Genomic DNA, 21,899 nt, shown 5'->3' with positions numbered 1-21,899 from the left:
TCGTAAAAAGGCGGCACAAATCTTTGAATATATATTCTTTCAGAGCGAAAGTTTTTTTTATTTCGACGTCAGGCCTAAATGCGTTAAGACTATTTTCCTCCAAATACCTTGCTCTGGCTCTGTGCCTCCTCTAGTGTTCTCATCAGATTCTCATTGGTGCTTTTTATTTTGTTGAGCTCTTCGTTTAGCATCTTACTGGTGGACTCCAACCGTCTGATCTCACTCTGCTTTTCAGGAAAAACAGAACACACGAATCACATTGAAAGAGATACATTTTTCCAATAATACCTGCCACTGTGTTTAATCACTTAATTTCACCTATTTTATACTTCCGTCGTGCGATGGAGTTGCATAAAAACTGCCAATCTACAAGCTCACAACACGGTTTAACCCATTTTGGGCGGGAACCCCTTTTGGTGTTAGCATTATGTTATGCTTTAGCTATTGAAAAATAGCAGATCTACAAGCTCATAGCGCACCACCGAGTGGCGCGCTACGAGCTTGTAGGTCTGCTATTTTTGAAAAATCGAAAAACCACTGACATAGAAACATAGCTTTTTCAGAAAACTGTCAGGATGTAGAAGACATTTTTAGAATCTGATCTCAGGTCATATGGGTTAAAGAAGAATGTTGCCTATAACGTCATGTCCAAAACCAAGACGCCAGGATGAAAGTGTTTAAAGACACATGGCTAATAAACCCATTATTGGCTCAACAGAGGTTTGCCTCTCATAACTACCTCCACTCTGACAACAGAGTGTTCATCATCGAATTCCTCAGTGAGATCATGCAGGAACTCCCACTCTGCTGCTCTGCGTCTGAGCTTGGCCTGAATGTTGCGGCGGCTCGTGGGTATGTGCTCAGGAGGACCTGGCCAACGCAGGACCGGAATGCGGCTCTCAGGAGGTGCAGAGATTCGCCGTCTGGAGATACAGCGCAGCAACCGAATCAGGTCAGAGATCACAGAGGGTCGTCTTGATGAGCTGCAGAGAAGGTTTCTGCCCGGATCGTTAGAGGCGCCGTCTCTAGCCACACACTTCCTGGTCTCTCGGGGCTGTCGTTTGGGTAAAGTCTGAGTGGCTGAGGGGGCGTCGGAGGCTGAATCTCGATTGAGAGGCTGCAGGGATGTGGAGTGGCCTTTGAACGCAGGGTTTATAACGGTGCCCTTGCGGTGGATCAGGTAATGGTACGTGCTCTGGGAATGGTGGGGTGCTGCTTGGAGTCCAAGGGTCTTCACGGGGCCACCCAGCCTCGGCCCCGATCCACGCGTTCGGCTCCCGATTGCTGAACACCCTCGGAATGTCCCCTTGAACCCAATTCTGTCTAGATTTACGAACCGTCTGATACGATTTACCTTCTGCTGCTGCTGCTGTCTTTCTGAGGAAAGCTGGCCCATAGCCTTCGCTGCAGGGCTCCCCCCTGCAGACAATGGGAGAGAAACCATGGAGCTGGTGCTGCTGTCCCCATCTCCCGTTCCTGGAGCCGGGTTGTTTTTGTAGTACAAGTGGAAGAGGCAATTTGTCAATTGGTTTTTTTCGGCCCGGAGCTTTTGGACGTGGGCGCTATGTTCGTCTTGCAGCCAAATGATGGTAACGTCACAGTCCATCACCTTTTCCAACTGATACACACACTTCCCACACAGGAACTCTCCACGTCCATCACGGGTTACTTCCCAGCCCAATACGTGGGACAAGATGACCTGCAGCTTCCTCTCGGCAGCCGAGCTGAAGATCCAGCGGCACTGGCTGCCAGTCAGTCGAACCCCACACACGCGACATGGTTCCCTCATCTCCTTGGATCACCCACTTACAGTACAAAAGAAAAATAGGTTCCAAAAAGCCTCCCCTCTCACATGCCAACTGTCCACTGTTTCATGGTCACCCTGTCAGTCATGGAATAGCCACCTGAATTATAATATTGTCTGCATGCGTCAGCGAGTGAGTGGAGAAGGACTGAGTTCGTACTGGTTAAGGACAGCACCATAAGCTGTAATAATCCCCACACCCACCTCTTTTCTACTCGATTTCCACGCATTCAATCAGGCCAAATCCCCCTGGAACTGCTACAGTGATCTTTATTATGGCTGATGCCAGTGTCCATAATCCCCCTATAAACCCACATTAAGCGACAGAATTGTTTTTGTTTACCCATGAATGGAGGCCCAGTCACGGACGGTTAACCGAAGGGCAAATGTTCAAAATCTTTCATTTGTTTTACAATCAAAATTAAAAAATCATGAAAATAGTAGATCTAGTTTTGCGAGCCATTTTCTCTACTTGTCGTCACATGACTACATTCATATGGCTTAACCCATTTTGGGCGGGAACCCCTTTTGGTGTTAGCATTATGAAAAGTTGCAGATCTACAAGCTCATAGCGTGCCACCGAGTGGCGCGCTACGAGCTTGTAGGTCTGCTATTTTTGAAAAATCGAAGAACAACTGACATAGAAACATAGCTTTTTCAGAAAACTGTCAGGATGTAGAAGACATTTTTAGAATCTGATCTCAGGTCAAAATGGGTTAAGTGGTTAAAGGGCCACCTCACCCCTTTTGCAACCAGATTTTATTGTAATGATTTTTTAGGACACAAGAAACACATTCCTGGGGTGTAAGGTGTGTTTTTAGATATTTTAGTCGTGACGCAAAATGTGTCATGAAAATATGGTCTCCCTTCCTTCCTGGACTACAAGTGAACCCTAGTCTAACACACAGACTTGATTATTTTTCTGGCCATACGGGTGCAAATTTCATATTGTGTCACTGTTATCTACTACAAATACTATTAACATTGAGTGTCTGGAGTTTCTTCCGGCGGTGAAATGTCCCTTTAATGCAGGTGCCATGATCACCACCTGCATTAATTAAAGGATGGCAGGCAGGTGGTGCAGAAGCTTCATTCAGCAGCATTCCAGCCTTCACCCTGCCTGGTGGATTCAGTTCATCACACCAGACCCTCATTGAGTCGAGTTAGATTTGTTTTTCTTCTGGTGAGATAACTTAAGAGGGCCAGACAATCAAGTGCTGTCTGGCCCTCTCTATTGGGGGACTTTCTCCCTTTACCTCACTCGTATACTGTACTTATCTGTTTACCACACAGATGGCATTGCTAATATGAGAGACATTGGCAGGTTGAACAGATTTTTTTTCCCCACCCCCAACAACACAGATGATGACGAACCATAAATAGCTCTCAACAGAACTGTATTCTACCAGCTTGGTAATCCAGTCTTAATCACTTTCAACCTGGCGTCCTAGGCAAACATTTCCAAAATAGTAAAACATTTAGGAAATGTGCTACTATTTTGAGTAGATTATTTTTCTCACTATTCATTTCACAAACAATATATAGGGTCACTCAGTCAGTATAGGGTTTAACCCATTTTGGGCGGGAACCCCTTTTGGTGTTTTAACTAAGCATTATGCTATACTTTAGCTATTGAAAAATCGCAGATCTACAAGCTCATAGCGCGCCACCGAGTGGCGCGCTATGAGCTTGTAGGTCTGCTATTTTAGAAAAATCGTTAAAATGCGGCACAAATCTTTGAATATATATTCTTTCAGAGCGAACGTTTTTTTTTATTTCGACGTCAGGCCTAAATGGGTTAATAGGTGAACAGTGTGACCAGAGCCCAGTCACCAGCTCCAGCTGTTTTCACCCCTCTGTAAATCAGCATAATCACTATGCCTCCAAACAATTTTTGTAATGTAATAATAGGTTCCCATCCGACAACATGGCAGAGAGAGAGAGCGACAAAAGAAGCTCCCATTAGCTCTACATAACACAAAAGGCATTGTCAGACAGATTTAGGTTAGGGGCAAATCACTATTGTGTGTGGTCAGCGCCAAGTAGTATATCAATCAAAATGATGACACAAAAGAATAATTAATTACCTGATGGTCCCTTTGTGTCTTGTCCCCGTCACAGGCCATCTTATCCCTCAGGGCCTGTGGGTGGGGGGGGGGGAATAGACACATCAAATCCTATACAAGCTATATCAGCCCCAATTAATTCACGGGCCACTGCAGGATAGATAAAGATCTGCCCTGACATCCTTGTCTGGCTTGACAAAGCCAATAACACACAGGAGAATAAATATATCCATTTAACCCATTTTGGACTGAGGTCCATTTAAAAAAAAAAAGAAGGCTTCTAAATCCTAACATTTTTCTGAAAAACCTATGTTTCTATGTCAGCGGTGCTCAACCTTTTTCATGTCAAGGACCCCCAGAATTCTCTCTATTGGGCCACGGACCCCCATCTGAAAATATGTTGTTCCAGAGACCCCCCCCCCCCCCCCCCAGAAGCAAATATTTTAGTTAAAAATGTTCGCTCTGAAATATATATTCAATGATTTGCGCCACATTTTAACGATCTTTAAAAAATAGCAGACCTACAAGCTCGTAGCTATGTCTATGAGCTTGTAGATCTGCTATTTTTTCAATAGCTAAATTATAACATAATGTTTAAAATACCAAAAGGGGTTCCCGCCCAAAATGGGATAAGTCAGTCTGAATATATTTCAAACATATTATTCGGTGCATTTGTTTATAATAGTGCCTTTATCCAAGGCGCTTTACAGAGATTGTGCATTACATTCACCCATTCACACACACATTCACACACTGATGCTGGAGGAAACCATACACAAGGCACCAACCTGCACATCAGGAGCAATTAGGGGTTCAGAGTCTTGCTCAAGGACACTAACTCTGGGGGAGCCCGGGTTTGAACTGGGAACCTTGCGATTCCTATCCGGTCACTCTGCCCCTGAGGCACTGCCGCCCCGATTCAACGCATTTGCTTTTGTATACTGCAGTAGAAATAATAATTATAATAATAATGTTCAGCCATCCTAACTATTTACCCACTCAGCTATGGCTGCAACTATCAGAAAGTGCATCGTGCCAACTCATCTAAATGACATGGTGAGTTGTTGACGATCAATTTCAACACTCAGATTTGAATAGGCTAAAACAGAAGATAAATGATCTACTGTACCTGGAGTTCCTGGTCTTTCTCAGCAACCAGAGTGGAGAGTTGTCGGACATGATCAGAGGATGGTGCATCGGTGCCCTGATCACCACTATGCTTCTGTTCCATCCTAGCTTGCTGCTTTTTTAAAGAGATCCTGAGCTGCTCGATGATACTGGGGACCGGGTAAACAAAAAAAGGAGGTTAATTAACTAGTGATTCTCAACGGTTCTTTTCAAGGACCCCCAGTCTGTAATGCATAGGCCACGGACACCCATTTGATACAATTTGTTATCTCTGGGACCCCAGTCTACACTGTAAAACCCTCAGTGTTAATTTAACTTTGAGAGTGTACAAATGGAAGCAAATGATTTGGTTCCATTTGCACTCTCTCTCCGAGTTACAGATCTGTAAAGGTCAGGCGCCTGCTGACCTAGTGGTCAAGGCTCATGCCACATATGCGTTGTGTTTTCGAGTGCCGTTCATGACGACCTTTGCTGCATGTCTCTCCCCTTCTCTCTCTCCTTCTTTCCTGTCTATCTTCACTTGTAACTATCAATAAAGGCAAAAAAAAAAGATTAGAAAATATATATATCTGTAAAGGTCGATTTGGACCCCTGGTGGTCCCCGCACGCGACATTGAGAACCAGTGCATTTAACCACTTTCAACCTGACGTCAACGTTTCAAACCTTTCTGTATGACTATGAACAGGCCTTTACGGTACATGGGGGGGGGGGGGGGTGTCCTGTGGTCTTACTTGTCTTTGTCCTGCAGGGCCTGCTGGACATCGCGGTCTACGCTCGGGGCAGGAGTGAGAGTTCCAGATACACCCAGAGCCAGGAGCTGCTTGGCCATGTTCATGTTCTTCACTTTCTCCTGCTCTGCGAACACGGCCATCTTCTCAACCTCCAGCTCTGCTGTTTGCAGTTGCTGCCAGAGAAAAGCAAAGACTAAATGAAACTACTCGTGAAAACAGTGGTGAAAGAGTCAGGGCTTTAAATGCTGCAACTACAAATTGTTTTCTTGATGATTGTTTGTGTGTTAGTTCACAAATCACAATGTGTCTCATTGTGTCATGTTGTGAGCGTGTTGATCTGCTATTTGATCTTCACAAAACCACCGTACTACGCAAATACATTAACCCTTAGACAGATTACTACTGGAAAACACGTGGAGTTATGCATTAGTTCTGTCTGACTTGTACGTGATTTTCCGTAGTTCTCTTTTTTTATTAATACCAATTGATTAATTCGGTCCGCACCTCTGTATAGAGTATTGAGCATAAATATCAACTACATTTCCCAGAAAACCCGTGTCACGTGACACACGTGTACGCTTTGCCATTGGAAGCTGATCCCACACCCCAGTAAACAGTGGGGGCGGAGGGAGTTTTCATAGTTTTCAGTGTTCAGCCCGTTTGACGTCTCGCCCGAGCGATTTTCTATCAGAAAAAGTTGAAAGCAGTAATATTTATTTGAGCGAGTTTTGTGGTAGTAGTATTGATCCATACGCGTCCCAGTCGCCTTCTCCAGTCCCCACCAGCCCGGTCGCTGGGACCGGTGGCTGGGCTTAGAACCGGAGCGGGGACCGGCCACTACCACTCATTGTCTCCTCATCGTCGTCCGATGAGCTATACCGGGAAACCATTGAAAGAAGACGATCAACCCGGAATGTTTTGAGGTAATCTTATTGTAGAAAATGCCCTTCTATAGTGATCAGAAATCATGGACAAAAGAAATCTACAAGCTCACAACGCGTCGCACATAACCACGCGTTGCTTCAGTAAATGATGCATGTTTGTTCTCCGTGTTTGTAGACAGTAAATAAAAGGAGCGAACATTACTCTTCAGATCAGATCGCCTATATGGCACGCTACAATATAAAATAATTGTACTGCCATGCGTGCATGGCTGCATGCCTGCTACGATACATTTGTACTGCACCGACCGACACTAACCCCCCCTCCAGCCATTAGCCAGCACCTTTTACTGTCTACAAAGACGGAGAACAAACATGATGATGTAGCTCAAACAGGTCACATGCGCGACGCGTTGTGAGCTTGTAGATTTCTTTTGTCCATGAGTTATATGAGCTTGCATGATAATCGCATTCATTGTATTGTATACAATCATGATTTTACATTGTTTAGTGTGTCACCGTGTGATGATGATGATGACGATGATGTCAGATAGCCTACGTCCCCGTCCCCCCCCGGCCAATAGCTAGTACCATTTCTGCAGTGTTTGCTAGCCAGTGGAATGTGGCGACGCGATGGTGCTGGATATTATACCCGCGAGCACTCATTGGTGTCATTCTAACGTCGCCTATTATTTTATCGTGATACTAGCAGCCAGCTCTACAAGCTCAAACAGGTCACATGCGAGACGCGTTGTGAGCTTGTAGATTTCTTTTGTCCATGAGTTATATGAGCTTGCATGATAATCGCATTCATTGTATTGTATACAATCACACCCGTGTGAACTGAGTGGTGTAAGGTCTGTATGACGTAATGAAATCATGTCTGACGTAATGAAATCACACCCGGGTGAACAGGGTGAACATAGCAACCATGCTCATTTTTTCTGCACAAACAAAGCCAGTTGTAGGAATCACACCCGGGTGAACAGGGTGAACATAGCAACCATGCTCATTTTTTCTGCACAAAAAAGCCAGTTGTAGGAGTGGTTTACACCACTCAACAATCATGATTTTACATTGTTTAGTGTGTCACCGTGTGATGATGATGATGATGACGATGTCAGATAGCCTACGTCCCCCCCCGGCCAATAGCCAGTACCATTTCTGCAGTGTTTGCTAGCAACTAGCCAACAGCCAGTGGAATGTGGCGACGCGATGGTGCTGGATATTATACCTGCGAGCACTCATTGGTGTCATTCTAACGTCGCCTATTATTTTATCGTGATACTAGCAGCCAGCTACAAACACCATGTAATAGTAGCGTGCACTGACAACAGCTAAATGTTTATTTTTTATATATTTAGAACTGACATCAGATGAGGAGGAGGATGATGATGATGAAGACGAAGAGTCAAGACTGCGATGGAGTTCTCCGACACTGAACCGGATTCATTCATTTCAGGGGGGCAGTTTTTTTTCTTTTATTATTATTATTTAGCCTGGAATGCAGTGGTTTGGGGACACTGGGGAGTTTGGAGACAACTGTTTTGTATGTAGGCCTATTTATTTTCTGTAATATTTATTATAATTGTATTATGTTAGTAGTCATAAAAAATAAAAGACGCTTTTACAATGAGTTAGACCTGTCATGGCTATTTTGTTCACTATTGTGAGGTTTATTGTATATGACTAAGCGAGTTTCAACTGTGATTTACTCTGTAACGGTAGATGGTAATAACTCAATTTCTTTTTTATAATACAGTATACATTCAAGTCTATATTTTGATACATTTCATGGGCACCAAGTCATATCAAAACAATGTCCTTGGATGTGTTTTTTATCAAAACTGTGTTTCTTCATAATAGGTTTTTGAGATACATGCATGAATAGACAAGGTACTGGTAAGACTATGTAAACATGGTATATATCAAAATGTGCGTTAGAATGTCTAATTTTACCCCAAAAAAGAATTGAGTTTATATGATGTTCCAATTCAGAGATATGGGGACTTTTAGCTGGATAGGTCAGATTGATCATGACTGACCATGCTATTTATAGATGGCAAAATATCTACAGTGGTACATGTGAGAAACTTTTTATTTTATTTTAATTGAACTAGACAACTCACCCTTTAAAATGAGATATTGCATGGCTATGTACGCCCAGCAGAAAAAAAGTTATTTAGAAAATAAAACTTCAACCGGGCATAACTTTTTTTGTTGTCCTAGAAACACTACCCAGTGTAAATGCAGGCTCTTTTAAATGGCTTCCAACACAAAAACTAAACATTTTATCAACTCAGTTAATTTTTTTCCTGGAAGCAGACAAGTCAAGCTTTCTCTGAAGGTCTTTCGTTGTCACACATTCACAACAGAGAATTTTCAATAAATCATTCAAAAACGGGATTATGCCATAGAGAAGTCTACCTACTATATAGAAATCCTTGAAACGCTCAAAGAGTTAAGCATATCTAGCCTGGTTAATAAACCAGACCGAATCAGCCGTTGGCAAAAAAAAGTTGCCTACCAGCGGATTTCGGTCTGGCGAGGCTCAGTAGCACGCCTCTTTCCTACAATCGAGAACAGGTCGGACCAATCGGGACACGGTATGCAATATGGGCGGGCTTTGGTACAGTGACGTTCAATGCTTGAGACCTTTGACTGACAGTAGCTCTGACCAATTGCGTCAAAGAGAAAATGTTCCCCGGGAAATGAAATCCAAGTGGAGCCAGCCCAGACTGATATACCGCGACAGTGTTGTGTGATATTAGTCTGGCTTATTAGCCAGGCTAAAGCATATCATCGATGTTGGGCGGAAACCATAAGCGTTAGTATCGGAGCGAATGTCGGAGCACGGGAAAAAATAATCGACCTCACGTAATGTCAATCACGTTTGCACACTGCCGCCGAATATTGCGTCCGTATAAAAAGTTTTCGGACTGGGTCGATTTGATCGGTTTTCGCAGCTGTCTTTCACATAGCCGTCAAGGCCTTTCACCCTTTGAGCAGTGCTGTCCCCCCGTCTCTGCTATGAAGTTGATCATCTCGTTGAAGTTCTTTATATAAAGTCTGAGTGGGTGTGAAAATAGGCAGGATGGATCCTATAAGGATGGCTCTTACTTTTCAAGGGTTAAATATTTATAAAAACCCACACAGACAGTCACTTCCAACCTGCTGTACCGATTTTGGGCATGTTTGTCAAGATTGCAGATTAAAAAGAAACGAAATAGCATAGCAGATTGGCTTGTTTCATTACTTTAGTATGACACTGTCGTATGAAAAAAAGAGGAAATATGGAGATACCCGGTTTCTGGGTTATTTTTGAGAATTTTCGCCTATAGTCTCATTAGTCTGACATGTCCAAAATAGCGATGCCAGCAGTGGGAACACATCTGTGTCATTTTAGATTTGAGCTCAAAGGCATTACGTTTTTAAGACATTTGTAGATTCGGCCTCGGGTCTTAACGGTTATTATGTTAATGGTGCATCAGATTCATTCAGCCTTGAATCCTCACCTGTTGTAGGTCACCTATCTTCTTGTTGAACGCGTCCCGGAGGGCAGCCATCTCTCTCTGGTACTGATCTCTCAAACGCTGGGGATCTCCTGCCTCTCGAGCAGCGAGACTCTCCAACGCTTTCCTTGCAACGTGCAAACAAATGGTCAATGTTAGTTCTTTTGCACGTTTTTGACTCTTTGACTCGATGACATCTGTACTTCTTCATGATCTTGAACATTCTGTTGACTATTGTTAGAGAGATACCAGAACGCACTAAATACTATATAATATGAAATGCAGAGCCATAAGCCTCAAATCAATGTTTTATTAAGCTCTGAACATCGTACTTTATCCCATTATGAGCCCTAAAACCACTAAAGACTGCATGTGCGCACGTGCACAGAGGATTTGGGATTTCTGGAAGCAAGCGGTGGCTAGCGACAGACACTAAAATAAGATACAAATATTGTTAATTCTGGATTAATGCTCTTTTATCAGATCTCGTGTTCTCATCTATGGCTACTTGTGCATAATCAAATCAATCTAATTTTCACGTTCATGGCATCAAGGAGTTAATTGACAAAAGTTACTGTCAATTAAATGTAGACTTTAAGTCCCCCCAGTGAAGTCTCCACGACTCACCAGCCACATGACCAACTACAGGTGTTATCAATGACAGTGATTACACATTGTGACGTGAGGGGAGAAACTGGGAATGTGCATAACGACTAAAATCGGGGGGTTACAGAAGTGGGTCATACTTACGATGCAGACACGAGCAGTTCCTGTTTCTCTGCCAGGTCTCTCTTCATGGATTCCAGCTCTACCTTCAGCTCAATGTTCTAAGAAACAATTATCAGTATGTTAACACACAACTGCTACGACAGTTCCATTTAAATTGTAACAAGACAAGGGGCAGTATTATGCGTGTCTTAAGTACCAGGTCTTATTACTTAACTTAAGACCTGGAGGCGTAGTAAATGCCATTTGGCTATTCTGAGTGGCCAAACAGCATTGACCACGCCTCCAGGTCTTAAGTTAAGTCATAAGACCTGGTACTTAAGACACGCATAATACTGCCCTAAGAGTCTAAAACAGACCGTTTTGTAGATGTCCTCAGTGGAGTCGTCGCATTTCTGATGCCTGTCCTCCATGAAGTAAATGCGCAGTTTCAGGTTGAAGTTTTCCTTCTTCAGAGCTGTGATTTGCTGTGATTGAACAAGAAAGGAAAATCATAAGATGCAGGTAAATTCCAATTACAGGTTTGCTTCGTGATTTTTGCAAAGCATATTGTTATCCACATCTTTCTTTGTTTCTCAAAAGGCCTGGAATGTCATCCTTTTAGGGGCAAGGCCACTTGGCCTTTAGTGTGGTCAACTTTTTGAGGGCACAAGACCAAGTGCCAGGGCATGAAGTCCATCAATTAAAACAATGATTTTATGTCCCCATAATTATTTTAGCTTAAAGGTTAAGGATGATTTAAAAATATATATATTTCAAGGCGAACATTGGTTCAGAACAGTGCTTCTTAAATAAATAATCACAGCTTTAAATAACAAAATATAAGTAGCTACTGTTAACTGGTAACTGTTAACTACTGGTAAAATAGCGTAAACATGTCCGTAACATGGGGTCCCAGTCCAGAGATGAAAATCATAATGAAATGGCCTAGGACCCTGTCACCCTAGGCTAATTCATATACATTTTAATTGAGGGTCCTTGAAATTAAAATGGCTGAATTAAATGGTTTAACTGGGTTAAACTGTGAGTTAATTCACAGAAAATACAATGACAGACAGCCTACATTCATTTTTATAGCCCTATGTTTCTGTTCTGCCTTGTTTGTTTTTGTTCTGCTCACTGCACTACTGTATTATATTGTCACAACGGTGTGATATGTTCCTTGTTTTTAATTTGCTTCTATTGTTTATACCGTGTCTGTGTTGTTCAGCACCTTGTAACTTTGTTTTGAAAGGTGCTTTATAAATAAAATGTACTTACTTACATAACTTTTGAATGAGGGCTTGGTTTAGAAAAGCCTATATTTTGTGCTAAAGTAATATATTGAATAACATAAATGTAGATTTTAAGGCTAGACTGGCATATGGCATTGTAGAGAGGTTAGTGACAGATGTGGGGCTGCAGGACTGAGGACTGAGGAGATAAGTCAACACAAAGTGTAAAAAGCATTTGTACAATTGTGTGCTTATGAACATGTACCACGTTATGTCCGCATTGATACAGAAATTAATGATTATTAAGCGAGTGACGCGTGGTGTACAGTGAGAGCGCTCTGGTGCTTGGCTAGCGATATTATCCGTGGCCAGCGTTGGCTGTTTAAAGTAAACAATTTACTCTGTCAACTAACGTAGCAGACGATAGCGTGGTAAATGGTGGAGGAGTCCTGCAGTCTATGCTGTTGCGTGGTGTTGCTTTGTGAGTTTATATGTCCATGAAGACGAGTCACGTTGGTCTTAACACACAGGCTCTGTGTGATAATAATCTTGAAGTACTGAGTGTCAGTGAGTGAGAGCTGCGTGCGCTCTAGTAGGCAGCGTGTGGGCTAAATGCCCACTGTTTACTCTGTCAGTGCGTGTATGCGTGGCGCGGAGGAGGAGGGAGGAGGCAAAGTAACGCAAAAGAATCAAACCACTTGGCAAATGGCAACACAACTACAATACAGACAATACAAGTATGCGTGAGACGTTTGGGGAAGGTTACCGTAATTACTAGAAAATGACTAGGAAAAACGGTAAAATAGACAGACTTTTCCCTTCCAGTTCATTTCCGGTTTTAATCCGTCTCCTAGAGACGATGAACGCGTAGTGAGCTTGCAGATCAGCAAATTCATTCATCATTTATTTCCATTATTTCTTTTTATCTTTGAAAATGTTCGCCCCAAAATAGGGACGCCAGGTTCAAAGTGCTTAATAGGACAACGAAAAGGCTTATGTGTGCTACTGCAGATGGAGGGAATGGTTATGGGAGTGTGCATCGTGTGTGTGTGTGTGTGTGTGTGTGTGTGTGTGTGTGTGTGTGTGTGTGTGTGTGTGTGTGTGTGTGTGTGTGTGTGTGTGTGTGCGTGTGTGTGTGTGTGTGTGTGCGCGTGTGTGTGCATGACACACTGGGCTCCGTTCAGCAGACTGTGCATCATTGTGCTCCAGGCCTATAACAGCATACATCTGGCACTGGGGGGAGGGGGGGGGGTCTGGACCACTTCTACAAACCTCTAATCATTCATATAGCCAGCCAGCCAGCCGTGCAGCAATAGCAAGAAATCTGAGTGTGCATACCAGTCACAGTGCTGAAATTCAGGCTCAGAGCCATCTTTCTCTTCCCCTACAATGCTAAATCTCCATAAATGGCTAGGCTGCTCATTTTTGGAGAGACCGATGTTGCACACAAAGGGAATGAATTTTTACCAGTAGAAAAGATGTTACGTTTTTATGAATCACTCACATTTTCATAGTCCTTCATGGTGGTGACAGCTTTGATGGGTGACATCTTTTCTGGGAAGGATGGAGCTGTAAAGGAAGGAAGAGTGTTAGGCTTGATTTAACAGTACTGTATACTTTGCTGGGTGCCGGTGTCACGCAACGAAAATAGCCGATCTGCAATTTGGGGTTGCTAAATAGCCCCAGCTTAAAGCAATAACTCCCTCTCTCTTTCCAATGTGCATACACAGATTACACAGTACACACACAGACCTACGCAGAGATCTAAACCCTCCTGACGATGTTAGAGGGAGAACAGACATGTTTTTCTCTGCAAGGAGGATCAGAGGTGAAGAGAACAGTTGGAGTGCTGCCCTATTCAGAGCGGTTCAGGTCAGTGAGCCAACCGACTGCCTCTCATATAACACTCTAAATAAGTCAGCAGCACATTTCACGACGCTAATTCCTCACTACTGACAGACAGCCTGACTGCGACTCACAATCCATCACAATACCACTGATTTTATTTTTAATATTTATATCTTGTTTATGTCAACTAGCTGCACTGATCACTCTCATCACTACAATAGTCCTCTTTGTGTCATGACTCATGATGCGATGCTATGCCACACATCTCTAGATCCATTTTCTTTTATATTGGGGTCAAGCACCAGACAAGTCATGTTCCTTCACTATGTTCCTTAACATCCCTATTCTGTATGTTAATGATTAACCACTTGAACCCCATGTGGTTGACCGGAGACCCTCAGGGCGATATGCTACTGCTGCTAGTGTATTTCTGTTATTATGGGCAAAGCTTTTTGCTGAAAATATCCAATCGACATTCGACATGCTCATAATTATGAGCTAACAATATATGAATAACTACAGCCGAAAACCTAAACATGAATGTACAGTGTTTATGCTATTGTTTTCATTTATCCTCAGCTATATACTGAAAACACACTGAACTGTAACATGACTAAGCTACAGTACATAGCCTACTAAACGTACCCTGAATTTTGGGATCATCCCAAACATAGTAGTAATCTGATCAATTCAAAGTAGTTATATGGAGATAGTTTCTACCCGACAGCAACGATCTAATCATCATTTCTCTGCCGCTGCAGTTTGACCAGAGCAAAGTAAACAACAATAAACCAACAGCTAATATTTATACATTCAAGATTATTAATACAATAGCAGGGTATGGTATACAATATACATGATGAAAAGTTGTTAAATATTAGTTATAAAGATAAATAGCTACTAGTCAACAAAGGTGTTGTTCTGTATGCTTGCTGCTGACAAATAAAACTGTGAAAATGCTTCAAATTTACAATATCTACAATAGTGTAAATCAGTCTTGGCCTATAGTTCCAACTTCCTAATACTGAAACAGATGTGGGAGGTAAGATGGAGATGTGGAAAGACAGACGGATGGATATGATTTTAATGGCAGAATTGTGTGTTGCTGATTGTCGAACCTTTTCCTGTGATTTATCCCTATCCTATCCCGCATTCATATTAATACATTATTATCTTGATCATTCATTTTCATTTTTCTTCACTACACATTCATACCATGAGGTAGTAGAATTTCACAGAGGCTTAGAATGTTGTTTTTGGTTTGTCCATCATCATTAATAATCTCTCATCCATGGGAATAATGCATTTCTTGTTTCCATTATATTGGAGTAATTGTTAATCTAAGCAACCGTGCGAGTGTATTTAAGTGGAGCAGCGCAGGAGTTATATCAATAACTCTGGAATTGACAAGCCCTTATCTGTGTTTTTGTTAGACAGACAGTCCAAAGGAAATCCATTATACTAACCTGATTTTCCACTTTCTTATCCACTTGCTTACATAAGGTTTTATTTTATTTTTATAATTACACAGGTATATGTATAGTGTATATTGTTGGCACACGTAAGACCTTGACCATGAATGAGAGTGAAACTAGATCAGCAGCTACTGCTACACCCACCACGCCACATGCCTCACCACCTCTTTAGTGAAACGAGCAAAACACAGCAACAGATCACCAGCAGCCTTAATTAAAACACGGGGGAGATGTGTCAAGAGAGATGGAGAGAGAAAACATGAGAGAACATGAACAAAAAGGAAGAAGAGAGAGAACAAAGGAAAGCCTGTACTGTACCTGTCATGCTGTCCATGGAATACTCTCCAGAACCTATGGAGTCCGTTAGTCTGCAGCTGGGGGAAAGATTATTCCATTAGCAATAGGAAAGGAACACAGCCAAATCAATTATACCTTGAAATACAGTGAAACAAAACATAAGTAACATGCTGTGCATGCTGGCTTGGTACTAGTACCAAGCCAGCATGCACTACAATCAACAATTAAAATAACAACCACTCAACTCAAGCAAAGCCGTATTCTGTCCCTAGATTGACCAATGTTCTCTGCCTCCAAAACGTTAGTTACTTACTATACAACATCCAACACACATTATGTCTGATGTGTATGCATTACTCACACTGGCCAGTTCCTCTTAGCCCTAAGGACACTCTATAAATAGCTGGAGAATGACTCTCTGCTTCATTTACGTTCACTCTGACACTGCCTGTCTCCCTTTTGCCTGCTCCGCTGTTTACCTATGCGTCTAATGTTCGTGTGTGTGTGTGACCGTGTGTGTGTGTGTGTGTGTGTGTGTGTGTGTGTGACTGTGTGTGTGTCCATGTGCCAGTGGCAGCCTTGCGATGTGCTGCCTGACACAGAAGAGAGAGAACAGAGCAGCCAGTGGATGCAGAGAGCGTTGGGTAATAAACAAACACAGCACTGTAGTTCTGATCATCCAGAAGCAACACTCACACAAAACACAATGCTTTAAACAAGATGATTAACACGCATCTGTCTCTGGACCATAATAAATGGCAGCAAGCAACTATCAATGTTAGCATTTTTATACACTTTAAACCTGGTATCCCTATTTTGAGCATGTCATTGTGGGTTAAAAAAACATTTCACATTGTTTACACATTGCAGATCTACAAACTTTACATGAAAACAAGAAAGGGATCACACATTTTTGACATTTGATTTTCTATAATGTTCTATTTAGCAGAAGTTGCCTTTCCATATTTGTTACAGTAATAGAGACATTTTTTAAATTAAAAGGAATCACTTTCCAAGTCTCTCACCTTACAATTTCCTCACCATGACGTTCTCACTAACAGGCAGCAATACTTTCACTTTGTCTGCTTAACTTACAATAGGCCTTGGCAAACAGCAAAGGCCATGATTTGTCTCTACTCTGCGTCAAGCTATTGCAGCCAGGCAACGAAGCCAGGCATGAACCTCATCTGAAAGGGTAGCAGTTCAATGCAACAGTACTACAGAGAACGTTTGAGAAACTAGAGGTGACACATCTACAGCTAGTTTCAGCAGAAAGAATTGCTTAAGTCAGCAAGAGAAACGTGTCAGTGTGGTGGTGTCTCAATCAGGTTTGTCAGTCAACTGTTTTGTAACTAAAAACTAATCTTAAGCACTCAGTGAAGGCCTTGGCCCGGCTAGCGGTCTGGGCATCTAGGCTGGTAATCCCAACGACCTGTGGCGTGTCACTCCCCCCATCTCCTGTCAGTTTACTGTACACTATCAAAAAAAGCCCAAAAAATATCTTTAAAAAAGAAAAGCACTCTGTGAAAACACTGTCAGACTTTCAAATGTTACTTCCTCTTCTCAATTGTGTCCAAATGCCATCTACAAACATCAGGGCAGCAGGACACAATAGTAGTATGGACGATAAATAACATCCATCGAGCATCCAAATATGCTCTAAATAAGAGTTAAGCACAAGAAATGAGATTCAAAATTACAAAATAAGTAATCCACACCACCACACATATCACTTACATCTTGGATTACTGTGGCAGCACGCTCGCTTACCACCTGGAAACAACCTTTAAACATACAGTTGCCCTACCCATGGTCACTTATTCAGTGGTTGAAGACATTACTCTGTAGAAGACTCGTACTTAAGAGTACACAGAGATGCTATACAGACAACCAAATTATACATTAATAATAATAATAATAATAATAATGCAGAGCAAATACTTAATGATTCAATTCATTCACTGAAAGATCCTCTGTTGACTTCCTCTTTGAGCGATTTTGACAAGCAAGCATGACAATTAAACCTAACCTAGTAATAATAACAATAACTATTACTACATCTAGCAGACATGAGTGTAAGACAGCCCTATATCCATCCACACTACTAGTATTGATGCAACACTAACAACACAACAACCTTGTAAATCCATGTAATCACTAATCACTGACAGTAACGTTACACAGAATGTTAGCCTTAGATTAAGGACTCTCATAGATGTATCGATTATAGTTACATATAGTTAGTTACTCTTAATCTAAGGCTAACAAAATGTAGACCACAGCCTGGGAGGCACTAAACCTGACATATAAATGTACAAGGTGTACAAGCTCACAACTCGCATCCATTCCGGATGTTGTGAGCTTATAAATGTGCTATTTTTACATAAAACATATAGTTTGACAACTCTTTCACATGTGCCAATACATGCCCAAAATAGGTACGCTAAATTGAGCGTGGATAAACAGCGCTCGACTGCACGTAACGTGCAGTGTAACGTTACATGTGCCGATAAAAAAACAATAAACATATAATAATAACGTAAAGTGGACCATGCTAACGTTAGCTCGTTAGCTAGCTCCCTCTTTCTTGACATTACCTTCCGTTGATGTCAACGGGGAGCGTCGGGTCGTCCCCCACCACGGAATCCATCACTAGATTTGATCTGCTTTGGGTCCTATCTATAATAACAATACATCATTATACGAGCGAGGCTCTGCACGTAATGGTAATAATAAAAGCAACGGACACACACAATTCAAAACAGTTCACACACTACCGCCATCATGATATGAAGACGTCACCAATGTGGACGTTAGGGTAGATTCTACACCCCATAGCCGCGAGGGACGGTCTCGCTGTGATTGGCTAGCTGGTTGTCAGGGAACATTTTCGTCTGAAAATCTACTTTGACTACTTAGTGGCTTAGTGACTGTCTGCAACTGAGAAATGTGGCCTGTGTGTGTGTGTGCCTGTTTATTCCATGGATTAATAGGATTATCAAGGATTATTAAAGTATGACGTATGACAATTGACACTATTTACAATACACCATTGTCAACAGTTTGACAGAACTCTAGTTTGACTTTGACAGCCAACTGACAAAAGCCTCTGGACTATGGGACCTACCGAGTTGAAACTGCGGGCGGGCGGGCGGGCAGGGAACTGGTACAAAACGATTGGTCAAAACTCAAACAAAATGTATATGTCAGTGTGTGTGTGTGTGTGTGTGTGTGTGTGTGTGTGTGTGTGTGTGTGTGTGTGTGTGTGTGTGTGTGTGTGTGTGTGTGCGTGCGTGCGAGGAAATGTAGGCTACTACTTAGTACTTACTTATTAGTTATTACTTTACATACACCAGTGGTTTTCAATTTGGCATTTGAGCCACGGACCTCCATTTGATGACATTTAGCCTCTCAGACCCAAAACTTAGAATATATTGTCGTTGGATAAGAATTTGTCCACAATAAGAGACAACAGGCACAGGCAAACGTTGATCAAAAAAACATTCTTCTACATTCTCTAGTTGTTGTAAATAAAGTAATGCAGATGTTTAACAAAAAAGATAACTCCTACGGGTCCATTTAGTTTCATTTTACGCTCTCAAGAGTTAAAGATCTATAAGGGTCCATTTGGTTTAGTGGTTACCAACTCTCCATCATTTCGCTGTGGAACACCTGGAACTCTCAAGGACCACTGGTGGTCCCCGGACCACTGGTTGCAAACCACTGCTTTACGCCACTGCCTGCCTGAGCAAACAGTAAATCATAGGTTTGCTATAAAGATAACACAATGACGCCCCCCAGTGGACACTTGAGCAGCAGAATAAAGAAAATCTTTTTATTGGGTATTCAAAATTCCAAATGTTTCAAATTGACGGTGCACACACACACAGATTCAAAGTATTTATTGAACAACTGAACATTGACAAATTGAAAGGGTAAAAGACATGTGTAGTATGAAGGCACCAGAGCTGGTGTTCAGAGTTTCAAGATGTATTTGGCTGAGGTTTTTAATGATAAAGACACCAGATCATGTATGCTCCCAGTCATATGTAAAATGTGAGGTATTCTTAGCTCATTTTAATGTCTGCAATGGATTTCCAAAAAGGAAAAAAAAGAGTGGAAAAAAAAGCAAAAAAAACAAAAAAGAAATAGAACTTTCACATATTGGCATAATTTTCTTTAAAACACAAGTTATAGCATAGAACAACGTTCTGGTACAGTACATAGTTGATTATCATAGAGGAGAAAAAACAAAAAATAAAAAAATAAAAGACAGACATACAAATTGCAACAATTTTGTTCTCTGGAGCCCAAAATGTACACGTAAAATAATAATAAAAAAGAAAATCTATAAACTCCAAGACCAGTTGGGCAAACTGATATATAAAGTCACCAGAACATGTATTGCTTAGACATACAGAACCTTGCTCATTGGCAAACATTAAATAACATTAAATTAGCAAGAGGGGATCCACTGTATATACAGTACAGTACAGTGGAGAAACTACAGCTTGCACAATTATACACACATCTGTGTTCAACTACAGGAACAGAATTGCATTTTTTTGTTTTGTTTTTAATTAAAGATATTTAGTTGTATTTCTCAAAATATTACATACAGCTGTAGGGAGCTTTGTACAGAGAATGAGGACAATTACATTAAAACATATTTTAAACCCTGTAATTTATAAAAGATACAAGAGGATCGAGAAACTTGTTTTTGTTTTAATAACTTTATCTCTAAAATATGTTCCCTTAACAAAGACATCCTCATTACTTGCAGTATACAACATTTGGTTTGAATAAACAAAAGATCTCTGACTACTCAAAAGTAAAGCATGTTTTGGGATGAAATATTGCCATATGGGTGCATTATGCATGGGAATTATGACAACATATCATGCCTATGTGGATTTTGTAGCTATTTGCATGCACTATGACTACCAGAGAGCTTTGGCAGAGTGGTGTATTTAGATCACTTGGTTAGCACCTCCATTTAGATACTTAGCACCTCCGTTTATAGATATTTAGCACCATATGTACATTGTACAGTAAGAGAGAGGATGGGATAGGATGTGAGAGATGTATTTGGAGACTATGCTAGAATCACTCTCTCCTGTGGCTCTATTCTCCTCTGGAGAATCCTTGCATCTACTGTACATATACTCAACTGTACATCTACTGTAACATGTACACTCCACTCTTGCTCAACATCGGGTCCGGAGACCACCAGGGGAACAAATGGATCCTTTTGGTTATATGCAACCCCGAGAGTGTAACTGAGGATTTTGCAGCGTAGAGTGCTGGTTTCCACTAGCCTCGCATATTTGCCATGCATATTAATATCAGATTAAGTCTGGCACCTCTCAATTGTGGGAGGACTTCATGGCCGAAGTGGTGACGAGCCAACCAGATTTGTCTGGAACCAGCCTATAACCAACCAGGGCCCAGTATGCAAATATGGGGCGGGACATTGCAGAAATAAATCGGATACTAAGAGGAACGAAACTAATATCCACGCAGTGATATTAGTATCGCTACGCAAGGCTAGGTTTCCCCCGAGACACATCCCTCTTGTGACAAGTGGGAGAGAGTCCAGGCTTGAATTTGTAACCTCTGAAGTGGCAGAGAAATGAATATAACTTACTATCAAGGGTTGGAGGTCCATAATCGCAGAAACTATGGTTGAATTTATAGATTGATTAGTACAATGATTGTTCTCTCAACCTTAAAAACCACTGAAATTCTCCATAAGGGCCAGTGGCATCCAGTTGACCCCATTTAATGTATGAGAAAGAACTAGAAAGACGCACTCAGTGGTGCGCTATAGCTCCGCCAGGCCAGGTGTAACTCCATATTTGGCCCAAACTGACATCTGATCTATGATAAATCGACTCCATATTTCAGAAAGGTTTCAGTCCAATCCAACCCCATTTGACGTATTAAATTAAAGTTAAAAAATCTCAAAAATATATACACGATATGTGAAAGAAAATGTGTGGAATTGCTTCTTTCGCCTAGTGGCAACAAGCATGCACAAAACATTTGATGCTGATCCGTCTGGCGGTTTGCAAGATTAGCCCAGGACAGACAAACACACAAACATGAGATAAAACATAATCTCCACCTTTTCCTTTGGCCTGGCGGAGATAATACGTATTTAACCCATTCTGGGCGGGAACCCCTTTTGGTGTTAGCATTATGTTATGCTTTAGC

At 41.7% G+C, this 21,899-nt stretch overlaps 1 protein-coding gene across 3 annotated transcripts in view; it reads right to left on the bottom strand.

Annotated features, from left to right (window-relative positions):
- Positions 1 to 18,465, bottom strand: part of cdk5rap2 (CDK5 regulatory subunit associated protein 2) — a 62,174-nt gene extending 43,709 nt beyond the window's left edge. For 2 of the 3 annotated variants that reach the window (XM_079525041.1, XM_079525042.1), the window contains exons 1-10: positions 18,281 to 18,465; positions 15,705 to 15,760; positions 13,568 to 13,632; positions 11,209 to 11,316; positions 10,874 to 10,950; positions 10,127 to 10,250; positions 5,731 to 5,903; positions 5,000 to 5,147; positions 3,892 to 3,945; positions 108 to 227 (exon numbers count right to left, since the gene is read on the bottom strand). In XM_079525041.1, the coding sequence (XP_079381167.1) occupies positions 108 to 227; positions 3,892 to 3,945; positions 5,000 to 5,147; positions 5,731 to 5,903; positions 10,127 to 10,250; positions 10,874 to 10,950; positions 11,209 to 11,316; positions 13,568 to 13,632; positions 15,705 to 15,760; positions 18,281 to 18,333 (978 nt within the window). In that variant the 5' untranslated portion in view covers positions 18,334 to 18,465. The remainder of the gene's footprint in view (positions 1 to 107; positions 228 to 3,891; positions 3,946 to 4,999; positions 5,148 to 5,730; positions 5,904 to 10,126; positions 10,251 to 10,873; positions 10,951 to 11,208; positions 11,317 to 13,567; positions 13,633 to 15,704; positions 15,761 to 18,280) is intronic. The other variant, XM_079525043.1, reaches the window with a different exon arrangement.
- Between the last annotated feature and the right edge of the window lie 3,434 nt (positions 18,466 to 21,899).

The sequence above is a fragment of the Electrona antarctica genome (assembly GCF_951216825.1).
Source record: "Electrona antarctica genome assembly, chromosome: 16".
NCBI lineage: Eukaryota > Metazoa > Chordata > Actinopteri > Myctophiformes > Myctophidae > Electrona > Electrona antarctica.
The sequence above is the reverse complement of the archived record's forward strand: the minus strand, read 5'-3'. Positions and strand labels throughout refer to the sequence as shown.